This window comes from Megalops cyprinoides, chromosome 22 (assembly GCF_013368585.1).
Source record: "Megalops cyprinoides isolate fMegCyp1 chromosome 22, fMegCyp1.pri, whole genome shotgun sequence".
In the NCBI taxonomy this organism is placed as follows: Eukaryota; Metazoa; Chordata; class Actinopteri; order Elopiformes; family Megalopidae; genus Megalops; species Megalops cyprinoides.
This window is the reverse complement of record NC_050604.1, coordinates 11,000,783-11,027,211: the sequence shown is the minus strand read 5'-3', so window position 1 is coordinate 11,027,211 and position 26,429 is coordinate 11,000,783. Positions and strand designations below refer to the sequence as shown.

Here is a 26,429-nt window from a genome sequence, read left to right as displayed (position 1 = left end):
ACAAATAATGTTTGATGTGGCGTGCTTTAGTGTAAAGTTTGGGATATTAGAGCCATTGAGCTCTCCTGCATAATTCAACTCCCTTGGATTAACATCAACTGAACCAGCTCCATTATCCATGCTGTGCAGCTCAATGCTGCTCTTACTCTTGACTGCTAACTTGGCCCCACTACGCAGCCTAAATAAGCCCCTAGCTTTGAGTGGTAAATTGATGTCTGTTTCCCCCCCTCACCAATGCGCCGTGCCTGTTTAATGAGTCAAAATGTTTGTCTCCGCACATTGTTGAAGAAAAGCATGCCATGTGCATCTCAAATGCTTCTCCAACAGCTTGATTTTTCTGCATTGTCTTTGACTTGGACAGATGTTTCAGTAATGCTTATGAATTCGGATAATTATTATTGGTTGTACCTACAGAAGGTGAAAAATGCAGATAGTGGTAACAGGTTACTGCATGCTACTCAACCCCCTATGGTTAGACATTGTCTTTTTCTTTCACACTGCCAAACAACAGTGGGATGACAATGCTTAATTGAATCAACCTTTATGATCTTTGCATTATTTGCTATACATATGTATCATAACAAAACATGTCATTCATGTGCCTTGCAGACCATCTTTTCCATAGTAACTTAGATTGCTTTCATTTTGCATAGTCTCCTTTTATACAGCTGGATATTAACTGAAGCAATCTGAGCAGTTCCTGGCTCAAAGGTTCAACATCAGTGTCACAGCAAGGACTTGAACTCACACCCTGACGGTTACAAGGCACACTTAACAAGCATTATGCCACACATCTGGTGCTTTCAAGGTGCGGACCACAAAACACAGCTACTGCCAGCACGTCTTTGTTTGGCTCTCTCTTTCATGTGGCTTCAGATAAATCCCTTATAATGTGTATATCAAACCAAAGGATTGTGGAATATTTTACTGACAAGGCACACAAAAGCCAGCAGCTGAATGTCGTAAAATGCAATACCAATGTGTCACTCAAGCAGAGATAAGGATCGACATATAGATGGATATACATTCCTTCATAAGTCTGAGCAGCAGGGTGGGGCCACTTATGCACATTTTTAGAGTAATGTGTCTTTAAAAGTATTGCACTCCCACAATTCAATCTTTAGGATTCTGAAATGGACTATTACAGCAATAACACAAACAATCTGAAAAAATATTTGCGGAAAACATAAATCTGATTTGAGTGAGAACCCTGAGCACAGTCCAAGTGGAAGTCTCTGCATTAAACACTATAATCATGCTGCACTCATGTTAGTCACTTCAATCCTAAACCGAGTTTTCATTGAGACTGTGTGCGTGCGTGCGTGTGTGTGTGTGTCTGCGCCACTCAAGTATCTTGAATTGAAATCATCATCATGGTCACTACATATGTCATTTCCAATGGGTTCTGCAGTGAAAAATGTACTCCGTTCTGGAAATCAGCCACAAGTCACTATTCAATAGGCACAAAGGGAGTTTGCCTGTGCAGACAACAGATATATTTAACTATGAGAACCAGTTTCATATCACATTTTGTACAGCTCACAAGCATATGTCTGAGACAATGGCATAATCCCATAAAACAGTACATTGAAAAAACATCCAAATTATTTTAACAGCACTTCATATGTTATTGAAGGCGTGGGTCTTTGTGCTATGCAATTAATTGATTTTGCAGAGTCTGTGTGCATGGCTGTATATGTCCAAGCAGTGGATTCATTAAGCACTTGTGTTGCAACACAGTGGGTGTGCTGAGAGAAGATTAGCTCATCTGTGTGTGGGTGTCTGTAAGGTGTATGTGTGTGTGTGTGTGTGTGTGCGCACACGCTCGTGCATGCATATGTATGAGTGTGTCTGTGTGTGTGTGGCTGAGGGAGTGAAATGCTAAGAAAATGATGCAGATACAGAGAATCTGGGCAATCATCTATTCTCGAAAAATAGCAATGTCTGTGAACTGCCACAATGCCATCAAGTGGAGAAAGAAAGAACTCAGCTTTTATCTGGTAACAACATTCATTTACAGAAAGCAATGCAAACCACCAAACCAATGCATGCATAGTGGGTGTATAGTGTCCGAGGCAGACCTTCGTGGGTGATCCCCTGCTGACTCAGAGGCGTCTCGCAGGTTGTTTTACACACTCTCCAAGGTCATGTCTGCTCTGCAGTGCCTTGAAAATTAGGACATGGAGAGAATGATAACCTTCTCCCTGAGATCAAATCTGTTCCCTCGCTCAAGTGCCATTTCCACAGCTCCTCTTAAGGACTAGAGCACAAAACAAATACAAATCAAATCAAATTAGAGCAGATCTTTCTTTCCACAGGGAGTCGCAATTATAGGGAAAATTAAAATGTTACAGGATAATACGGATTGATGAGAAACAATAATAGACCAATCACACCCACAGCTACGGCTTGTAAAATATTTGCCCTTCAATTCCAAGTGCACTTTGGGAAGTAAAATGCACGCACGTGCACGGGCATTCAACCTATCCCGTCTGATAGAATTAAGCCGCGAAGAACCTCCCAGTCCCGGTTGTCATGGTCGCAGCAAAGCCGCGCGTGTGACCTCTGAGCTATACCTTGACCGGCGTGCAAGCTCTGGCTGTTGCAACTCTCGATGCTGGATCGGAGAAGATGTATGGTGCGGTGCGCGTTGCGTCGCGCCCCCGAGCCACTATGCACTGTGAATCTCAGCAGGACAACCGAGTAGGACACATCCTGTACTGTGTGTAAGGAACATTTTCTACGCCCATGTAAGTTTTCCTTTACTCCGCAAGACATGTCACACCTGTTCTTGTTAATATGTACAGGGACCATTTTCGCCCGGAGAAACTAGATCTGTTGGTATCAGTGCAGAAAGCAAGTCTGCAAGTCCACACTCTTATCCATTTACGCTACGCTCAATATGGATTTTTTTCCCTTGTCCACATACGCTTTGCTTTTTGGAAGGGTTTTTTTTTACCGTGTTTGTGTGAAGAAACGCTGTTTTGGAAGAAATGTATCTGTTGTGTAGCCCGAACAATAAACTGCGTGGGAAGCCTGTTGATTCTGTTCTCCGCAGGAGATAACAGAGGAGGAGGGGAACAGTACAGTAAAGCGGATTGCGTTCCGCGTATGCTGCACTTTCGAATTTGTATCTTGTGGTCGATATGCAGGGCCACATATGTCACGGCAAACAGGAACCATGAATATATTCAAGTTTTGCGTGACTGTTTCCACTATCGTGACGAATAGCCTGGATAACGCATCAGGTTGTTCTCTGTTACAGAGTGAGACTGGGGGGATACTTAGTTTGTCTGCCATAAGCACCTAGATGTCACTCTCTACGGTTCGGAAAGTGACAGCACTTTCCGTAGACCAGGTAGTTTAGAACCCCGTTGATCTGAGAAGAAATGTCTTAGCTGAAGTCTTAGATGAAATGTTAGGCGTGCATCCTCGAATATTCAGCGTATTTTCCTGGAAAAAAAACATGTTATTTTCATTATGGGAGTCGTTGCTCCCTGAAGCATCCGCTGAAGATAATAAATCAGAACTGTGTACTGACAGTTTACGAGCTCCGTGCGTCATATTTTCTATTTCTGATATTGCGAAGTCCTTCAGATCCGTATTTTATAATTCTGTCTCACACAATAGAGTTTTTTTTTCCCCCGGTTAGATTTAACATGGCAAAGCTGTGTTTGTAGATATTGTAGGGTTAACGTATCATTGTACCTTTGATAGCCCTTAAAAGGGCAGCGCAAAACTTGAGATCCTTATTTTTATTGAATATTCTCCCCGAATCAGTGACATTTTGTAAAATGTTTTTTTGCATATGTCTACTGTTGTTAAGTAGAAAACAAACCTGTTGTAAAGCCACATGCCAAAGTCAATTACCGTAGTGCCTGGTTAAGGCCATTTGCAGATGCTAATCCTCCAATAAGAGCATTAGACTCAAGCAACCTTGATGTAGCGCGCACAGCACAGAGCTAGGCTTTTTGATTTGGTATTTTTCATACAGACAAAACAGTGATAAAAAAAATGTCTGAACTGGATGCATTTTTGTATATGACCATAAATTATCAAAATTTCACATTCTACATTGTAAAGACAAGGGAAGCAAGTCATCATAATTGTTGGCTTGTCTCTTGGTAAAAATTTAATGTACTGTAAGTCTAATCAGACTAATTTAGTAGTCCTATGATTGTTTTGTCTGAAGTGCTGTTGATAGGCTATAAGAAAAACTGAAATTTGTCCATAAATGCTGTTAATCCACTGCTATTTATGTCATCACTAAAAGGCTGGTAGCACATGTTGCTCCTCTTTCTCACCAGTGACTAATGTCGCATAGCTGCTCTGTTGGCTATATATGCAACTGAGTTAAAATTGTGGTAAACTCAATCCAACATGTAAATTACAGTGGGTCATTCTTAAAGATTAGAAAAAGAGATTGTCCATAAATTCAGATTTAGCTGTGGCTGAATTGAAACAGGGCCAGTGCTATAAATATTAGCATGCAGATGTGGTGAAAAATGCAGAACTGAACCATGTTCTCGTAATGATTTATTAATTTGAGATCCTAATTAAAACCAATGATCTTTAGCAGTAATCCATCTTTTTTCATGAAAAAGGACAGTTTGCTCTCTCTGATAGCAGTTTACATGTTCTAACACATTTTATTTTCCTTCTTCTGCTTCTGTTTTATGCACAACTTTGTCTTTTTTCGTCAGTTTTTGTTTTATAAGGTCTTAGCATGTTTTCAGATATTTTTATGCAGAAATTGGGTACGGAGAATTATTTCATTCCGTCTTTCCATTTTGTAGGTCGTAGGAAAAGAGAACACTTGTTCTCAGGTGGCTTCACAACTCTGGCCTCTACTTGGGAAAAGAAATAAATAAACAATGGAGAAAATGGGTAAGTTTCTGTCTAAACCTAACCAGACCTTTACGATTGCGATTTTGATATATGTTCCAGAAAAAAACTCATATTTGATTCATTGATGTGAACTCCCCTTGGTCCTCCTTAGAAGGGTAAAAATGCCACAAATTTCCCATGGCATGGGGTTTCATCATGCTTTGCGGGACTGTTATAACTCTCATCATAATATGAAAATCACCTTTGGGCTAGGAAGCTATATAGATGTATAGGTGAATGGTCTTGACCTTTCCAAATCCAATAAAACCAGTGAAAATCCACTGATGATTGGATTCCAAGATAACAACCACCAGAGGTTTGCCTAGATTGGGTATAGAAGCATCTTTACACGCCTGATATGTTCATATTTATCATGACCAAATGTGCAGAGAGCAATCCAGGCAGACATTGGGCAGTGATTTATGGACGTCAGGAGAAGAAAATATGTTATTATATGTTTATTACACTTTGATCTATGATCACTGTTAAATACTGCTACTAATTATACAAGTAAAAATGCCAGTACCACCTCTGATGTTAGTACAACTGACATATTTTACATGCACAACAGACTGGTGTGGTAACATTTAACACTGTGGACAGAACTCCTTGATTTGATTAATTTCTTTTGATTAGAGAAGGGCTTGGGCCATGTACAGTCATCAGTCTTAAATTGGGATAAACCACCGAACATTGTCTTCAATCTTGTATCATTGTTCTCAGTTTTTAAATGTTGCTATATGCTACAAGACCAGTGAGGCAGTCTTTAAATGTCAAATTTTGCAAGCCAGATTTGACAGACGGTGAAAAAATAAATTAATACGTACAATATAGAGTAAAAAGTTCTAGAATTGTCACAGTTACAGAGTTTCACATTTGAATTGGTATATGCTACCTGCCCAACAGAGACTGAGATAATCACCCTATGATTGACTAAGGGGTGTCTAGGGGGTGCAATTGCTTATCCGGCAGCTTCACCCCTTTCAAATCTGGAGAAAATCCAACCCTGTGACACTTCTCTCGCTCTCCTTGTTTATTCAGTCTGCTGTACTTCCGTGTTCAAATTGGGAGAGATGCAGAGTATGATCCCCTCTTGTGGGATTGCAAACGGTCAGGCTTGTGCAAGTACAAGCCTCTTGTGAGGGGAAAGATGACTGATTACCCTGCATGACCACTGTAGCTGCAAATGTCATGCAATACGTTTGGGATACACATTCTATTTAACCTGTAGATCCATAAAGACCTTTAAAGAGCCTTTGCTGTCCTCTAGATGTGATTTTGATTGTTGGGAAGTCTGTGGACATATTATTGTGTAACTAATCACTAATGTTATTTAAGTGGTTGTATTGAATTATGTGTGGCTAAAATTGTTCACACCACATTATCGCTCTAGTGTCAGTTGGTTCTTAGATTTATATGATTTTCTAATGCAATAACAGCTGTTACAGTGCCAACAGGTTTTGTGATGCAGAAGCCAGTCCACTGGTCTGCATCTTGAGTCCTAAACGGGTTGTTAACAAGTGTCCCTTTTGGTGGCACGCAGATTCTGAAGTTCCTCTCATGAACTTGACCTTGCAGATACCCAGCTTGCCTTGCAGGCAGTGGAGCGCCTACAGACCAAGCTGAAAGGCAGGGGCGAGGCTCCCGCGGAGGAGAAGCTGAGCGCGCTGAAGACTGTCCTCCAGAGCCCGCTCTTCCATCAGATCCTCACCATGCAGGCGTCTGGCCAGCAGGACAAGGTGGGTGTGAGTGGGTGTGAACCTGGCCTGAGTTCTGTCTTCTAACCACATGGCTTTGATTCCATGGTGGCCCACAATTCTTTTTGTGAAAAATCTTAAAACATCACAACCAAGCAGTGTATTCAAGTTGGCGTTACAAAAAAAAATGCATATGCACAATACTTGCATGTCGGTCTTATTTAATATGGTTATCTAACTGGAGCTTTAAATTTATTTTTATTTTTCTGGATGAAGCAGATAAATATATGAAAAATGAACCATAGGAGAAAGTGTTACTGTGTTGAATGTCACCAACACACAATCAATCATAAAATCCCTGCTAAACACAAATGTACAGGATGAAAAGTATGAGGTCCTCTCCTGCCCACCTGTAAAGGGACACATTTCTCCCCTCATGTACTTCATTCATTACATTCATTCACTTGGGCCTTGGGTACGTGGAGAACTCTTTCTCCCTGACTAGTATTAGTCAGATGAATTACTGCCTTTTATTTAATCAATATCAGAGTTAAGAAAACTTAACGAACATAGACTTGCTGCGATACAGATACCATATGTTAGGTAAATGTTGGTGGATGTTGTAATCCTAAAGAGAAACCATGGAAGAAATGCAGCAGGGCAATTTTTAATTCCATATGAGCTCTATTACTGTACCTCACAGATGTTTCTGTGTTTGTGTGTGTGTGCGTGTGTGTGTGTGCATGCACATGTGTTTGTATGCATTTGTGTGTGTGTGTGTGTAGGTGTGTGTGAGTGCATGCATGTGTGCATCTGTGTGTGTGTGTGTGTGTGCGTGCGCGTGTGTATGTGCATACTTGTGCATGGGTGCATGTGCGTGTGCGTGTGTGTTTGCATCTGTGTGTGTGTGTGTGTGTGTGTGTGTGTATGTGTGTGTGTTTGAGTGCGCATGTCTGGGATTTTTGTTTCATTTTTGTTTCATTTTGAAGTACAATCACCGATGCTTTAATTGTTCTTGGCACAGTTCTGCAATTTGCATGCTTGACTTTTTAAAGCCTTGAGAATGCTTCCGGTCATTTCCTTGATATACAAAGAAAATGTTTGAAGTAAACTGTCTGTTGCGGGTTGCCTCACAGTGACTAACAGAACAAAGAAGGAAAAAGAAAGAAGCATTTTCAATTCAAGTCGCAGCCACTGACGAAGGCTGCGCTTAAGGCAGTTTAAAACCACTGGCTGACTAATTTAAGTCGGAGCTATCCCGAACAAAGATGCAATTTTGTGCTTTGTTTCCATTCCAAATCCAAGAGTTCGGCTCATCTGGTGCGCCGAACTCCCCCTGGGAGTTACCATAGCAACAGCCGGCTCTGCACACCAGAGGGGTGCGAAGTGGGACAGGAATGGATTCTCAAATGTGCAAGAACCAAAGTGGAACGCTAATATACTTACCCGGTTTGACTAGTGATGTCCCTGTGTAAAACTGTCACTCGGATGCTTGCTGGGTAAGGGATAGATATGCTGATAAAGGAGATGTACCTGCACACTATCATACCTCCCAACCATGCCTTTATTGCACGATGAAACATTTCTGCCTCTGTGGGGGCTGTCGGCTCATTTTATCTGTTGTTCTAAAGTGGATTTTGTTTATTAAAAGAACATCTCCAGTTGCTCTATAATCGTTACATTTAAGGAGCATGGATATAGCTGAATTAAGTGGATAATAAGGACCACAGATGCTGTTGGTGTTTATTATGTATTTGACGGACATTGTTATCCATGCATACTTACAGAACATCCGAATAAACTAGTGCAGAAGACAGCCAGCTGATAAGACACACAGCTCTGTGGTTCCGCATTCACATTATTCCCTTATGAAACGTGCATACTGAAGGAATGTAGGTTTGAGGTTGTTATTCCGAAGGGATTAGGTAATTGGAATGAACTTCATATAAAGGATGTTGCGTAACTATCCATCTTGAGGTACCAATATCCCTTTCTACAATTCGTCACAGTCAATGTTACATTCACACTTATTCATTTAGCAGACACTTTTACCCAAAGCAACATACAAAAGTGCATATAGTGGGCAAACAGGCACAAGGGCAGTATGTGTACAGGTCATACAATGCGGATAGTGCTGTAGCTGAGCACAAGGTCGGTGTAGTGAGACAGAACTAATCTGATCTAAGGTTACATATATCAAATACAGTCACTGGGACAATAAAGTGCTGCTAAACTACCTAGGCAAAAACATGCTACAAATACAAGGTAAGAGATAGTGCTATAAGTACAAGCCAAGAATCTTACATTTACAAGGTCGAATGGCAAGGGTGTCCAGGTAGAGTCTGAAGAGGTGTGTCTTCAGCCCACGTCTAAAGGGTTGGAGTGGACGGATGGAATGTGGATGGAAATGAGCTACTGAAAGCATTTGGATAACATTAGTGTTATATATTGTATATACACACAAATTAAATTAATCTTAATTAAGTTAAATTATCTGAGGAACTTTTTTTCCTTAAAAACAGAGATAGCAAATATTCATGATTAATGTACCAAGGTGCCCCTTACGATAATACAGAGACCAATGAAAAGTGACCCTGTCCTCTATTCTAACTGCAGTGCATCCTTAACTTTGGGTAACCCTAAGCTATTTGTGGGCTTTGTTATTCTTTCTTATGTGACATTAAGTTTGTGGTCTTCAAAATGAAGGAAATTTAATGTGAGAGACCATTACCACTCTACTTCATTATTCAAAGTTAAGAACAAAGCACTCTCAGGTCAGCTGTAATAGGGGCCCATGTCACTCACGCCCCCATTCGTGTCTTTGTTGTGTTGTTTTTAGGAGAGCGCCTTGCTGTCTTCTCTGAGCAGCCCCCTGACCGGGGCGTGTCCCTCCCGCCTCCGCGCGCTGGCCCACAGCGAATCGTACGAGCTGGCGCTGCGGAACGGCAGCCACGGAGTGCAGCCGGACTCCCCCATAGCGTCAGCCTCACCGCGGGTCAACGGCGAACTGTCTGCCGACACATCGGAGTGGGTCATTCGCGCCATGGCCCAGGTGCGGAGGTGGCAGAGTTCGCCACCAAAAACGACCAAAACATATCTTTCTTTCTTTGGGCTTCTCCAGTCCCTCCAAAACCCTTCAAATGGAAATATTCAGTGTAGCAAACACGCTTCTCTTAGAGGCTTAATATAGCAGCAGCAATGGCTTGTTGCTCAAAGTAATTAATGCACCTAGACTAAAACACCTTTGCCTTGGTTCTTTTTTTTCAGCAATGCAAATAGGGTATGACGCCGCACGGCAGCCTCTTGAAAAGGGCTACATAATTAAAGACAGCGTTTGCCCTTTATCTCAGCGATGGTGTGATAATGCATTCATGAATTTGTGGGGTTTTTTTTTCACCTGTTGAGGCGCTGCTCTTTGTGCAGGGCCGGTACGTGACGCACATCGAGCTCTCGAAGCCGGTCTCCGGCAATCTGGGCTGCAGCTTTGTCGCCGTGAAGAGTGAGAGCGGAGGCGAGGGGGGCATCTTCGTGCAGGAGATCCAGACAGGCAGTGTCACGCACTGGTAAGCAGCCCTGAAGGTGGCTTCACACCTAACCACTCAGAAGAGGAGCTGGGATGCACACAAAAGTATTCATTAGTTTCCTGGAATTTTTCATGGAAGTTATTGTATATTTATCGGTACTGCATTTACTTTTATTAGGCAAAGTGCACAGAAAGCCAGCATGTGTGTTAGCACATCCATGACTACATACAAAAAGATGATGAAAATGTCTTTTTGAGTTATGGAAGGATGTACATCATAATAAACTTTATGTGTGCAGTAAAGCCAAGGGTGACATCGAATAACCACAGAGAAACACTTTTACACCTCAGTTGCATAGGCAAAAAGTATAAAACTTGACATTCTCTGTGTGCCTCAATATAATATAATAGATAGCATAATATACATGGCTATATAATGTGAAGAAAAAGGAGGCATCACCTTGTGGTAAATTTCTCACAGTGGTACGTTAAAGCAGTTGAGAAAATAGTTCATGGGACATTATGTATTCTGATGCATGTGATAAAAAACCTGCACTGCCGGAGAGATCAGCAGGTTCATCCTGGAGCGATTCATTTTGACCTGAGTGAGTGCTCCCGCAGTGATGGGAAGCTGAAGGAAGCCGATCAGATCCTGGCCATCAATGGTCAGCTGCTGGACTGGGTAGCCTCTGTACAACAGGTCACCAGCATGCTGGAGGGTGCGTGGGAGAAGGTCGAGCTCACCGTGGCCAGAGGGCCCATCCCAGAGACAGCCAGCCCTGCGATATCTCACAAGCTGCCGACAGCCCGCACCCCGCCCCTTTGTCCCAGCAAGGTGACACTCCCAGACTTACATCACAGTAATTAATTTGTACTGTTGCATCACACTTTGAGTTTTTGAATTCCATGACCAGTCATCTTATTATAATGACTTGTTATGAGATAAGTAAAAGATTATGTTGTTGCAGTGTGTTTAAAGTACAAGGCTTACACACAGTTTTGTTCTCTAAATTTTCTTTTTGTGGTAAGGCAAAGACTAAACATCAGAAATGTAGACCTGTATTGTTGAAGTATTGGCAAATATAAATTCACAGTGTATTTGCCATATTAGCACATTTCCTTCAGACAGGTAGAAAAACCTTTTGCTATAATATACAGGTAAAGATTGCTCGGTTAGTTTTGGTTCTTGTGTTTCACTTAATCCTGTCTTCCAACAGAACCGCAGACAGGAAGTGGAAACCATAGTGCTGGAGAATAATAGGACTGGCCTTGGCTTTGGCATTGTGGGAAGGAAGCCTTCTGGCGTCATGGTCAAAACCATCCTGCCTGGAGGAATAGCTGATAAGGTACAGCAAATTCACCCCTGTAAATTTATAAACAAAAGCTGAAGTAATGCCATATCCAAAACATGTCTTTTTAACTGGGGCTTACCAAGGAACTCATAGAAAGCATAGTAATTCCTCACAGTGCTTTGTTTCTGTGTCTTTGAGAAAAGTGACGTGTTTGTTCAGTTACTAATCGCTTGAATTCTAATTTCATAAAATCCACAGTAGTCTGATGTACTGTAAATTCTCTGCCATGTGATTAGACAGTAATGGTCCTGGAAGGCCACATACCAAGTTTTTTTTTTTTTTTTTAACACACTGACGTTCTCAGCAATGGTAAAAAAAATAAGTCAAACTGGACAGTGATGTGTTGAATCAAATGGCTTGGTACTTGACCTGAACAAAAGCCTACACACATTGTGGCCTTCCAGGAGCAGGGCTGGAGGGCCCTCTATCAGCATAACGCATCTTACATTGATGTAAATGGCAACAGTGAAATATGCATCCTTTAGGACGGGCGACTGCGCAGCGGGGACTGCCTCATGAGGATCGGTGACACTGACCTGTCGGGAATGGGCTGCGACCAGGTGGCCCAAGTGTTGCAGCAGTGCGGCAGCAAAGTGATTCTGGTAGTTTCAAGGGAAGTCCTGGACGAAACCTCTGATTCCCCAAAGACGCCACCTCCTGTTTCCAAGCAGCAGATGCTGCTTGAAGGCCTGGTTAGTACACCCGCGCATTTGAACTGACTGGAAAAATTCCTGGACCAAGTACCAAATGTAATGCCTTACGCCCACTGTTGCAGAGCACATTCGTTTTTGATTGATTTCCAGTTTAACTTGAAGAATACGCCTGGAGTATTTTTAAAAGGGCGGGCATTTGGCAGGGGAACGACAACATTAATCTGACATTGAAAGCGGGGCCACCCTTCACAGACCTTTAAGAACATTGTCTGTTTTATTTGTTTACTTATCTGCATCAAAATTGTGAAATGGGTCAATCATTCTACTGTACCATAATTGGAAGTGTCTTTTGCTGAATGCTTTTGATCTGAGAATAAGGTTATACCTGACAGTGCATTATTAGATTCTGAAGTAGAAGTAGCCAGCTAAGAAATGCTTTGCAGCACAGCGTGCTGTTGATATACACATGAGGAATGCCCATCGGGTCTGGATGTGGAATCGGGAGAATTCAGCCGTGTGACCGGCCAAACCCTTCCCAGTGCTGCACCAGACCGGACTGATGGGTCATTTCCTGTTCCTCGCTGCAGGGATTCGGAGATAAAGAGGTGGAAGAGTTTGGCGTGGAGCTCACCAAAAACTCACGAGAATTAGGGATAAACATCGCTGGCTACATAGGGGACAGAAATTCAGGTAAGGGTGTCCATTTCATTCCTGCAATGTTCTACATTTATTAAACTTACCTTATGTATTTATTTAAACCTTCTTCAGGGTCCATTATTATTAGAAGTAGTAGTATTTGTAGTGACCATAACATTAGTAGTGATAATATGATATGTGATTTTCTGTTTTGCTGATGGCATTTTATAAAGCACAGTACTGAAAAGTTGCATGACACATAATTCAGTAAACAAACTTTTTGTGTTCAAAGGACATGGATATACGTTTATATAGAATTGTTTCTCATGTTTCATCATGAGAAACAAACTTTCATCATGCTATCAAAATACCCTGCTTGCATTTTCACTATAGCCACTATATTTCCATTTATCCCCATGTTTAGCATTAGCAAATTGCTCATTTTAAATTAATAGCACTGGTGACTTGTTAACCTATAACCTAGTTTCCTTTGACAGAACCTTCCGGAATCTTTGTAAAGAGCATAATAAAGGGCAGCGCTGTTGAAAAAGATGGCCGAATAAAAGTTGGTGATCAGATCATAGCTGTGAGTGTTTCAACAGAATCCAAAACTCCCTTATAACTTTTTCATTGTACTCCGCACGTATTCAAATGATTTCAGATCCAGAGATTGAATTTTAGCATGATATAGGGTTTGATTAATCTCTCATTATGTTCCCCCAAATTTAAATGATCATATCACTGTGGATAATTTGCAGAGAAAAATATAGCAGGTTCATGAGCATGAGAGAGAACAGCATTAGATAATTACAGATTTGATAATTCATTTGATTATTTTTCAGTCAAAATTACAGCTTCCGTTTACATTAATTACGTACGTTACATTGGGATAATTAGGATCGGTGGTTCTGACGAGGTTTAACATTTCAATTCTCGACCCACTCAAGCCCAATTAAAAAGCTGAGTGTAGTTTCTCACCGTTTCTGAATACTAAACAAGTGAGCAAGTCTAAGATGGTTATTTTCCAGCAGCCTCTTATATGGTCTGACAGTGTCTTGCAAGGTTGCAAATCTTCACAACAAGAGCACATAAAAAGACACTATAATGATACACAGAGCTTTTCCAGCTTTCCAATTTTGATAATGATGTTTCTACTGATATTAGGCTATGGCTCATCCAAGCAGTCATCCTATCTCTCCATTAAGGTTATGATCATAGTTTGTCCTTTGAGACAATGAAGCTATTGTATTCGGAGGCTGATTGTTTCTCATTGTTAATTGTGTGCGTGTGTGCCTGTCTATGTGTGTGTTTGCTGTGTCTGTTTGTGTGTATGTGCGTGGCTCTGTGCTTGCTCCGGCTTGCATATGTTTGTGTGTGTGTCTTTTTGTGCGCATGTGTGTGTCCATGCACACATTTGTGTTTGTATGTGTGTGTGTGCGTGTGTGTGTGTGTGTGTGTGTGTGCGCACATGTATCTGTGGGTATGTGTGTCTACACGTGTGCATGTATGTCTGTGTGCATGTGCATGTGTGTTTGGCACTGCAGGTGGATGGGACAGACATCCAGGGCTACACCAATGAGCAGGCAGTTGAGTTCCTAAGAAACATAGGAGAGACGGTCCACCTGAAACTGGGGAGGAGGGGCATCCATCTGCCGGAGGCACTGACGTCATCAGCACTGCTGACCGGACACGGGGACCGGCCGCCTGACCTCACTGTGGACGCAATGCACACGGCCAGCACGCAAGGTACCGCAGCCAAGCGCTGCATCTCAAACAACCCACAAACTCTGTGAACACGAGAAAAAACAAAAGCTCTGCAATGTCACCTAGGTGCTCATTTGGTGCCAGGTACATGAGGGAGGCACTGAAGGAAAAGAATGAGAGCTGTTTTCTAGCAGCTCAAGCATCTTGAATCAGAATAGTTTGAGCTACAGTGCGTGGGTGCCAGCTCTTTCACGTTTTTCTGTGTTATAATATTTACCCATGACCGTATGATGAAGCCTATTTTTAAAAAAAAAGTGCGTCTTGGCAAGAATACCTTGATTTTTTGGATGAATAAGCTTGACTTTACTTGACATTGACATTCATAATACACAATGTTCATCTTTCTTCCCTCAATCCACAAAAAAATTTTGAACATGTCTCAATTTTTATGGAAGATTTTGATGTTTTTGTGTGTGTTTTTTAATTGCTTTGTAACAGGGTCTACTATGAAAACTAGCCTGTGGCTAATTTAGGTGTGATACATATTGTGACATGTCATTAATGGTTTCACTGTCCCTATTAAATCAGTAAATGATATTAAATGAAATATGTTTTGCCCAGTTGTTAGGATTGTATGCAGGCTTTACCTGTCCTGAACTTGTTGTGTTGGTGTATGCAGGGCTAAAGAGCACGCTAAACCTTTCTGGATCATTTGATTCCTTCACCCCAATTGTCGGTGCATACTCAGAGTGTGATCTTCCAAGCAGCCTTTGCATCTAAAAGGGGAAATGCAATAAGAAGGACAAACCAATGTAAATGAAAGCAGCAGTAAAGATAACTGTCAGTACATGAAGGATTTCTGATAAATGCGCATATTCTCATGCTGCACGAACCATATATTTTATGCATTACTGCGTTTGAATCTCCAGTTTTATTGATACTTTTAATACAGGCTTACAGAGGTGATGGTATACCTCTCACCTTATGGAGACTTCATTCTTATTCCCATGGAGAGAAAGCAGCCATATGTAAAAAATAAAAAAGGAAGGAAAGCTATGAGCGACCTTATAAATGCATGCAGTAATTTGAGAGATTTTTAAAAAGGTCTGTGTATTTCAAGCACTTGCCTCTGCTGTGAGCATGTGACCGTAGATAAGTCATATTTTAGAGGAAAGGAGTAATAAAATACAAATGTAGGGTACCTGGCACTATGAAAATCTTATCTTGGGTTTGATTGATTGCACTTTGTTGAATCAGACCGTGCATTCCTCCCGCTATGTTTAAATCTCCAGCAGCTGCATTCGCTGGAAGTTATTTCAGAGGGAATGTTTCACCTGCCGTGTATTTTTAGAAGAATATGTGTCAGAGACTTGACTAAAAAGGGTAGTCTGAATCAGCCCTCTTTTATATGGAGCTACAGATGGGTTTCGCATCTGGGTATGTCGTCGTCTTCTGAAAGTGACAGCGAGGATGCAGTGATATTTGCGTTTTTTGAAGGAGTCAAGTTGACTGCAGCTCAAGTTGAGGAACTGAAGAAGAAGTGGGAAAGTGTGATTGGCCTCAGTAATGAAGTAGTGGTACGTGAAATGAAAACACTTTTTTTGTCTCTTGGTTTTTCTGCATTTTGACGTCTTTATTGCTGACACCTGGGAAAATACATGTTGGTGCTGCGGTCTCCAGTTCCCCGAACTGTTGACAACAGAATATAAAAATGTGAATAAGTAAATATTTACAGTTATGCATATATTAATCACCTGTGCAAACTGAACATTTGTCATGTACTGGATTAAATTACCATAGAAAATATAATGAAGGTCTTTTTTCACAATAATAAAAAAAAAAAAAAAAAATAATAACATAATATTTAATGCCAGTAGATTTAGTCATTTTAATTCTGTCTGAGGGGAATGCTTAGTTTGTTGGCTTGATTCCTTACTCCATATCACAGTGTTAATGATAAAATGATTCAGAAAGAGTTTTTGAGGTTGACGCCGTGACTTGAATGCCATTCAGCAGTTCTCCTCTCTGTCATGGCGCCAGATTGCCCAGGTTGAGAAGTTCAGTGAGTGCAGCGGGCTGGGCATCAGTTTGGAGACCAATGCTGGCCACCACTACATCTGCTCTATCCTGCCCGAGGGGCCCGTGGGGCGCAGTGGCAAGATCCTCACCGGGGACGAGCTGCTGGAGGTGGGCATCGCACCAGCGGCTGAATTTCACTAGCAGTTGAAAAAGAAGTCACATTTAATTTTATAGTCGAGTTCTTGCACAATGCCATAGTAATCCCCAAGGTATTGCCCGAGTAATCTGTAAAACCCACATACCCAGATTTAGTAATTAAAACAAGAATGGTGTTGGTATCAGTTAAAATTTATTTTCAGGTCCTCGCGAAGGCGGCTCTTTTTCTTCTCCATTAGTTTTACTTGAAACTTTTAGGCTGTTCGAGACACTTTATTTTTTGTCAGTCAGAATTGTGACTCACTTTTCAGAGATATACACACAGAATCATAAACGCTTTTTATATGGTGTCTGTATAAATTTATAACAGAAAAGGGAGGTTGCTTAGAAGGTGATCATGGTGAGAGTCATGATCTGTACATCCTAAATTCTTTTACCTGTCTCATTGGCATGCAAGTCAAACTAGTATTGTTGTTTTTTTGTTGCAGGTGAATGGGGTTTGCCTCATTGGTGAGACTCACAAGGAGGTGATTAGCATTCTGAAGGAGTTGCCTGTGTCTGTATGTATGGTGTGCTGTCGCCCCGCCCAACCAGTGTTGAGTGACAGCAGTTCTGGCCAATCCAGCCTGGAGGTGTCGACTGCTGAGTCCAGTGAGAAGGTACTTCTGTCCATCCAAGTCAGTGGTCTTTTTTAATGCATTTTATTCTTAGATAGTTTACATGTTTTAAACACTCTGATAAAACACGGTTTCTTGTTCTATGTTTGCATTTCGATAATGTATGATTTTCATCCTTATTCAGGGCTCTTGAATTGCCCCTTGAGATTCTGAGCAAATACACTTGAAGGAAGCACCTAAGTCTTCCCCATTCATCCAACTCATACGTTCTATCTGTGCACAGTCTGACTAATGGAGTAGGCGGCTCGCTTCAAGATTTATCATGCGAAGGAGTGGGATTCAGAACGGAACAAGTTTATTATCATCAATCCGCACAAAGCACCGCAGGTGGAATGCGACACAAGTGCCATAAATGGAGGAAAAGTCACTCTGTTTTGCAGGCAACAGCAAACAACCAATGGAACAGAAATTGAGGCGAAGGGACGAAAACTTAACAAGTTCTATCCGAGGCAATATGCGCTGTGGGTGGGGTGACTTCTCATAATGTCCGTAATCCCGTCCTTAAGGTCCAGGGAGAGCTCGCAGGCCGCGTTGTGTGCCATGAAACAGACGATTCTCTGAAAGACCGCACGACAGAGGAAACTCGAGGATCTCCGCTGGCCATGTGGGAAGCGGAGATACGAGTCATTGAGCTAGAAAAGGGGGATGCTGGCCTCGGCTTCAGCATTTTAGATTACCAGGTAAATGGGCAGGAGTAGGTTAAGCTGTTACATGAAAAATAATGAATTAATCATGTTAGTCAATCATCTGTTGATGTTCTATGGTAAAATGTTTGGAGCAACTGTAGCACTGGATCTGTTCTTTGTCCAGGATGTTGCGCTATGATAAGTACACCCTTCCAGAGGTATGCCTCTTTCCGTGCAGTTGCATTGTGGGAATTGTGGTCTTTTTCTGTATCATTTCTTTAATCATCTATATTATTATTAAACAGCCAAGGGAAACACTGAAACTCCTTTTAAATTCAGTACAATTAAAAGATCAACACTTTTTAATATAGGTTTGAATTATGCAGCGTAACGTAAGTATTTTGACACGTGGCACGTGACCTGCAACCAAGCAATATCTACCTATTGTTCAGGGCTGTCAAGCTGATTGCGTCGTTTTTGATCCCCGTCCTATGCAATGTGTCGCCCAGCAAATTGAGCGCTGTAACCTGTCACCTGTCACAGGACCCCTTGGACCCAGCGAAGACGGTGACAGTAATCCGCTCGCTGGTGCCTAACGGGGTGGCGGAACTGGATGGGCGTCTCCTCCCGGGCGACCGGCTGATGTTCGTCAACAGCACCGACCTGCGCAACGCCAGTCTGGACGACGCCGTGCAGGCGCTGAAGGGGGCTGCCCCTGGCACGGTGCGAATCGGAGTGGCCAAGCCTTTACCCGTAAGGACCTATGTGTTATTTGTGCCGAAATGCAGCAGATGCGTGTGTTTGTATTCAGAGCTTTGTGCGCGTTTGTTGTGGCCTGTGGCTTAGTAACCAGCAGTGAGGGGGTCCGGTTACAGCCAGCTTGAATTTTTCATGCAGAGGGACCTAGCTCAGTGTGTGGCTCAGTGTCAAATTCAAGCCTAGCAGCACAGGAATCCCTGGCAGCAGCATTGCGCTCTTTTGCTCAGCATCGTTACTCCTTTCATTTTGAGGCAAATTGTTCAATTTGCTCAAGGGCAGAGTGCTTTTGTTGCTGCAGTGTAGGGTCAGGCCTTGCTGTTCTGCATTGGGGAGTCCAGCGGGCCTCTCTCACCTTCGGAAATTGATTTGTGGTGGATTTCAATTTGCCTGATGGGATGTAATGCATAGATCTGGTGGAATAATCTTGCTCTAGAAGATTCCATGGTGCCCTCTCTTGTGCCCTCTGGCTTTGAAAAGGCTAGAGTGTAGTTATATGTAATTAGAATTTTTTTTTTAGTTGTTATGCATGGAATGATTTGCTGTATTCATTTACCTAATTACAGATCCTAGGGAAAAGTGAGAAACAGAACCAGACCATTTTTATTCCTCTATTTTTAATAAAACAATATGACATATTTCTATGCACATCTTGTTACAGTTATAGTTGTGGTCATTTTTCATGCCATTCTGCCATATGCAAGTTATTGGATTGGATATGGTTTTAATGAATAGCAAATAGTAAACAGACTGGTGAACCTCACCAACATCTGAACTCTGGTACAGTTCCCATATGAAAATGAACTATACTGCAATATACTGAGAAATATGTTATTCAGCCCAAGCATATATTGCTAATGCATTTGCAATGTTTTCATGCAAAGCAGATATTTCAGTATACTGAAATGGCAATAATTTACATATTTTCAATATGATGACAGTTAAAAATATATTCTCAATATATTATTTTTATATGGGTTTTAACAAAGTTTAACCAATGAAAACTAAATCTGTGTTCAACTCTGGATGACCTGTAAGATCCAGTATATTTGAAGAGGTCCTTCTCCACACAAACACCCCTATCTCAGCAACCAACACCTCTCCAAGGAATGCCTCTGCTTTGACCGGGAGATGCTAGCAAAGATAGGCCTCTCTCATGCAATATTATCAGTGGATAAGTGCTCCCACGGTGGTGAGGTAAGGAAAATGCATTGTACCACCAACAAGAACCTTTGGGAGCCACACTGTGTTTGCTGTGTGCTGTGGGTTATAAGTATATGTGAAAATATGCTTACTGTGCTGTATGTTACCTCAGCGATCTTAAAGTATATGTGTTTTAGCTGTATTTCTTGATACTGGCTGCAGATCCTGCCAACACACAACATCCTCTGACCATTTCCCCAGCCTTGCTGAAATGTTATAACACTATTACAGCTTTGCTAGTGCTGCTTTGGCTGATTTGGGGTGCTGCTCTCATTTTTAATTTTGGCTTTATCCATTTTTGCTTCTCAGATTGAGACGAACGATCTTGACCCGCTGAATGAGAAGACGTTCGAACGTCACCACAACACTGTCCAGACAGTCATGCTAGCTATGCGTGGCAGCAACAGCACTGCGGATTTGGACAAACAGATATCCTCTGCACATAAGGTACATGCTCATGCAAGCCTGTCAGTACTGGGCAGCCTTCTCAGTTCAGACGTGCTCAATGATTGTGAGTGCAAAGCCATGTCCAAGTTGGGGGAAAAAAAAGAGGCAAACACATATATCAAAACTGTTGGTACAGGTGCAGGGTAACAAAAAGTAATATGATCATAAGAAAAAGCAATGCACCTGCTCACTGCCTAAAAACCTCCAAAGTGATTTATTACCAAAGGACTATATTTCAGCCCTCATGGCCTTTTTCAGTTTAGCACAGCATTGCACCAGACCTTAAATAGACACATCAGCAAATTAGATGGCAGTGATGGTGTCCAAACCAGATGCATATCATGCATACAAAGGTGATAGACTGTTAAAAATACCAAATAAGATACATAAGTGCAAAACATAATGAAATATTTAAAGAAGGACAAACATACATGTCTAAGTGTGATAAAGAAACCTGAATCTGTAGCACAGGAACATGTACTGTATGAAATCACTGTAAAAATTAACTAAATAACTAATAATAATAATAATCATAATAAAAACACAACCAGTTTGCACATGCTAGATTATGTGTATTTCTATGGATGTCTGTCGCCAGTCAGCCAGTTATAAAATTTGTCCTTCGTACCTCATTTCCCTCTCAGTTCTCATCCTATTTCAGGAGCTAGAATAAGAACAGTGCAACATCATCTTATCAGGTGTTAGGCCTATAACTGTGAATTACCTCGTCAGTGAAAAAAAAAAGAACAAAACCAAGCTGGAGCCCAGGAAAGCATTAGAAAGCTGCACAGAACGGATTTCAGCTGTGTTTAATGATATTTAAATTGCAGGGTTTCTTTCATCCATTAGACTGTCGTCCTTGAAACGTAATGGATGTGTTATTATAGATCCAAGAGCTGCATGATTCCCCTGCCATTTTACCTAAAGTTCAGCTCATTTCCTCTACAGCTCTGCTTAAAACTTAAATGAACAGGCAACGTGATATAACACAGGCGCACCTCTATATATGTGAGTGTGTTTATGTACGTGACGTGATTATTAGTATTCAGTCCCTATCCAGGGCAGCTTAAAGAGCTTATGTCTGACATATTATCCATTGGTGCAGTTGGTTGTTTATTGAAGGAATTAAGGTATTTCACTCTCTTACTCAAGTGTGCTGCAGCTAACCTATGAATGACGCATTGAGATTAAGTTACAGTCTGAGATCCTCAACCAGACTGCAGGCCCATGTTGTTATTATTATTATTATTATTATTATTATTATTATTATGAGATAAAGTACAAGCATTTTGCTTGGCAGAAGAGGCAGAACTCTGCACCTCATCAAGTCTTATTTCTTGGATGAAGTTCAGTCATATGAACTGTCTCAGTTGAAGCATTGCAATGCTTATCACCGTTTCTGAACATGGAGACTCTGTTAAAATCTATATGAAAACTCTAAAAAGAGCTGCTACATCAGACTCCCCCCCCCCGTCCTTGTCCCCAGCCCCCCACCCACCACACATCTGGCGCTATGCGTCAACATGCCACACCACCCAGCCCACAAAAGACAAATAGGGCCGACACTGGAGGTCCACATTTTTTACTTTTATTGTTATGTGGGTGATAATGGAAGAATCTGCGCTGTGATTCATTGCTCTGCGGCAGAGACGCGAATGCATCACATCCAGGGAGCGGAAGCTATATTGTGCTCTCAAGCACCGGGCCTTCTCCAGAACAGGAGCCATTACAGTTAGAGCTATTCCCTGCTGGCCACTAATTCCTGCTGAATGGCTCATTACGAGGAGTAAGACGGGGCGAACACCGCAAATTAATTGTCAGTTTGGGTAATTGCAGTTCTAATCGACCATAACCCCGGCATTACAGTATGGTTTGTTTTATCTAGCAGAGTGCCTACCAAGATATGTTTGCGGAGCCTACCTCGGCCATGTCTGAGTTTGCTGACAATGCACTGCCCCCTTATTTTTCCTGAAGAAAAACCTAAGCCATCATCTCAGCCTCAGCCGCCCTTGGGTTCCCCGTGGCGACTCACACGGGGTCAGCGGAGAGAGAGTTTTAGGCGTAATTGAGACAGGCCACATGAGCAAATCAGTGCCAGAGGGAACATCCTCAAGCGCCACTCATGTCTCAGTGACAAGCGAAAGTCTGCACTTCGCACATGCGGATAGGCGTGGCCAGGGCCACTGAGGCCCGAACCTGGATACTATGCCAATGGTGGTTCTGACGGTGGCCAGGTCACTGGTGTGCAGCAGTGTGGAGCAGGGGTAAGAGAGCAGGACTTGGTTTAATGCCCAGATGAGGCATTGCTCTTTTACCATTAGAGGATTTTACCATTTTACCTTAGAGGATAGCCTCTACCGGAATTTTACCATTTTACCTTAGAGGATAGCCTCTACCGGAATTACTTCAGGAAATAAATAACACTAAGAATGCGATCTGTGGAAGTCATGTATTGTAACAGCATCAGCTAGGCAAGGAACCTGTTACCATGCTGTAATGTTGGCAAACTGTGACTAGAATGATTTGCATATGTTTACAAGGTTGTCAGCAGCTGGGGTCCAAACACAGGGCACAGTCATGCAAGGCACAGCATCTTTGATGGGACTTCTTTATTGTGTCAGATTTGAATTCCTATGGACACACTGGAGAGAGTTTACAGGCATGGATACATCACATCTCACATGAGCAATCAAGAATGATAATGTGAGTCTCTGAACAGTTTGGCAGTCCTGTCCACAAATACCTCCATTCTGAATGCCATTTGTTGTAATACTAATTAGATTTCATTTGTGTGTGGTGAAAGCAAAAGAAAAACATACTAATGCAATAATAAAGCAACTGTGGAATTTGCACCCCAGTCACTAGTAGTTGTAGCATGGTTTTGGGGAATTTCAAAGAAAAGTACAATTATGGAAAATTGCTTTGTGGGAACAATATATTAAGCACTCCAAGGGCCAGGGTAAAACTGCCATAATGTTCCCTTGTGGACATTTCATTGTGTTGTGTGTCAATATTGATTGTAATGGTTCTTATCTAATAAATGAATAAATTATAAGAAAAATGAATACTAGGGGCACATGCTTTAAAACTGTAAGCCTCGAGTGCTTCAGCAGGAGGAAAATTTTAATAATAATAGCATCATAATTACACATTTCAGCATACTATGGTTGTGACTAGATGACTAGAAGTCAAGTGTGAAAATTTCAAAGCCAGGGTTCTTTCTGCAGTCTTGACCCATAAATAGACAAGCTTCCCCTCCACACGCTTCAATTGGAATCACAGCATCTGCACATGAATCAGTGGCCCTATTCAGTCCCCTAACCTCTCTTTATGACATCACCGGCTGTTGTGCTCCCTTACAATAGTGGGTAATCACGGAGGGTGTGTGTTGCAATTTGTCATGTGGATACCTGTGAGTGCGCGCTTATGTTGAATGGGACGGTGCTGATAAGGTATTGATGTTGTTGTGTGTAACAGCGGTGTCTGTCATTGTGGTCATTCAGGAAGAACGGCGGAGCGAGGAAGCCAGTACCATGGAGGGGTCTGATAAGCAAATCACCACTTCTGGAGCCCATTTTGAGAGGACAATTACAGTTGCCAAGGGCAACTCTAGTCTTGGTATGTTATCTGTCTTTTTTATGGTCCTCTTTTCACTGTGTATGTACATAGTTACCATGGTGATGCTTAATGGCATTGGTTCTTCTAAAGAGCTATAAATAACAAAGCATAATAAGATTTGTATGAAGTGGATGCTTTCTTTAATGACACACTCATTATATTAAACGGTACGCTAGCACTTTGATGCGATGGCTCCCTGCTTTGGTGTTCTGTGAGAGTTTGTCACAGTGAGCACTTTAAGCTTTTAACAGCTCTGTAAAATGGTAGAAAATAGTAAACAAATAAAAAAAAATCACTGAATAGGAATAAAATGAGCTTAGTGTATTTGCTGACACGTACTTTGATAGCTTGATGAATTAACTCATCATTCCAAAAAAAGTTAAAAATTGACTAAAGCAAAATGTAAAACTGTTATTGGCCATACTTTGCCAAACTGTACTATGATAGACTCTTGAAGTGTCACATTGTGGCTAATGAATTCAATGCAAAAAAAAAAAGTTATTTTGCTGACTTTTTAGTAGCAAATATAGTTTTCTCATTGCATATTGTCCTATAAATGCACAGTCAAATATGGATACTTTTCCAATTTTGTATTATTGACTAAACGATTTGTGGAGAATTTATAGTTATGTATTTACAATGTGTATATAAGCATAGTAATTTTAAAAATGAAGCCAGTGCCGTAAGCTGTAGAGACTTATTTATTAACATGATGATAGTTACGGTGGGCATATCATGTCTACGTATAAACTGTTTTATTTGAGTGCTTATGCATGAATTGGAAACATGTACATGGCATTGATTACAGCCAAAACAAAACAAATATAGCACTGGCATGACATTTCCAATTAAGCATGATATATAGATGTGTCTAATAGTTTCCACAGGCATGATTCTGGGTGATAGCAATAGATTAAATACTAAAACTCATCACAATATGTCAAAAAATTGGTATGGAGAACCTCTATTCAGTATGTTAATGCATTGTAACACAATATGTCTGCGTTTAATAAATGTGTTTTTGGTTGTTGGTGTGTAATTTTGTTTAAATTTATATTAAACAGTAGAATGACTGTAGAATGTCATTATATTAGACAGTAGAATGTACCCATGTAATGCTTTCTGGAAGATATAGTGGCATGTGGAAATGAAATTTAAAATGAAATGGCAATGTGACAGTTAAATAGTTCAGTCAGTAATGGTGTGCCACAACCTAAAAATTAGTAATGCAACAGATTGGTAAAGTGTGAAATCAAGGTATATTTGCCTGTGTCCAATCTGTAATCTGTAAATCCATGACAAACATGCCTCTCTGGCTGCTAAAATCCAAAAAGCACAGAAACACTGAATAATAGCTGTGCATCTGTATATTAAAGGAAAAATAGCTTATAATTTTTGTTTTTTTGTTTGTTTGGTTGAAAAAAGACACCCATGCACTTAATTGCTTGAATGCAAAGGGCCCCACACAAACTGATATAAACACTGTGGGGAATGATAATTCCGCACAGATGCTTAGATTGTATTAAAATGGACCTAATGAAAAATAACATAACATAGAAAAAAAATTACATAACAGAAACATAAATGACATGGACAGCTGCACATGAAACACAGATTAAACATTACTTAACTTTCTGAAGGACTTTTCATTTCAAAATGAGAAAAAGATGACACTTCAGCCTGAAATTAAAATGTTTGAACATCATGTACCCAGAAATGTCCTTTTGTTAAAAAAAAAAAAAAAACCTTGAAAAGGTATAACGCCAAAACAAGCAGTGATGGTGGGCACTCAGATTAATAAATTATTTAAAAATGTTATGTAGTGCTGAATGCCATGGAAACAGAAAGGTACAAGAATCCATGGCTACAGTATTCTTTCATTTCATATGGCAATGACATTCCATCACTCATAAACACTGAGTGTTTATATATTTTATTTTAGCATGAAAAGAAGCCTGTCCCCAATTGTTTGTATTTACTTTTTTCAGAAGTAAAGCACACAGATATAAGATGTGGTTGTAATACAGTTTAATAAACTGAATGTTCATGACTATAACTGACTCATACATTCAAGAGTCTTTGACTACTGTGTGAACACTACACCACCTCATCACCAATTGGACTGGTGGTGAGGTGATTTTTTTTTTTGAAAATGAAGAAAAATGTAGAAAGAAATGAATATAGCCTCCTTTCAAAAAATGCCGTTGTACTATTGATATGCTGGAGGCTCAAAAAAGTCAATACCCTGTCGCTCTCACTGTCTGACCTGGCAAGGTCTTTGCCAAAGTCTTTTCTTGATAGGAAACTAATCATAACTCACCAAGATTGAGAAATTGCTATACTCCATCTTTGAGATTGTGATTGTGTTTTTTTTTCCACCGTATTCAGTCATGAATGGTCATGCATTCAAATTGACTTTGAATGTTTTGTCATTATCAAGCATGCTGTCATTATCAAAAATTACAGAAGAGAAAG

At 41.0% G+C, this 26,429-nt stretch overlaps 1 protein-coding gene across 1 annotated transcript in view; it reads left to right on the top strand.

Moving 5' to 3' along the window:
• Positions 1 to 4,852: 4,852 nt before the first annotated feature.
• LOC118769364 (multiple PDZ domain protein-like) overlaps positions 4,853 to 26,429 on the top strand; it is a 45,186-nt gene continuing 23,609 nt past the window's right edge. Inside the window, 17 exon segments of the mRNA XM_036516397.1 lie at positions 4,853 to 4,887; positions 6,466 to 6,626; positions 9,424 to 9,636; positions 10,008 to 10,147; positions 10,729 to 10,942; positions 11,325 to 11,453; positions 11,945 to 12,138; positions 12,663 to 12,802; positions 13,246 to 13,334; positions 14,293 to 14,494; positions 15,950 to 16,029; positions 16,493 to 16,639; positions 17,116 to 17,259; positions 17,754 to 17,984; positions 18,474 to 18,683; positions 20,199 to 20,336; positions 23,840 to 23,954. Coding sequence (XP_036372290.1) covers positions 4,875 to 4,887; positions 6,466 to 6,626; positions 9,424 to 9,636; positions 10,008 to 10,147; positions 10,729 to 10,942; positions 11,325 to 11,453; positions 11,945 to 12,138; positions 12,663 to 12,802; positions 13,246 to 13,334; positions 14,293 to 14,494; positions 15,950 to 16,029; positions 16,493 to 16,639; positions 17,116 to 17,259; positions 17,754 to 17,984; positions 18,474 to 18,683; positions 20,199 to 20,336; positions 23,840 to 23,954 — 2,560 coding nt within the window. The 5' untranslated portion in view covers positions 4,853 to 4,874.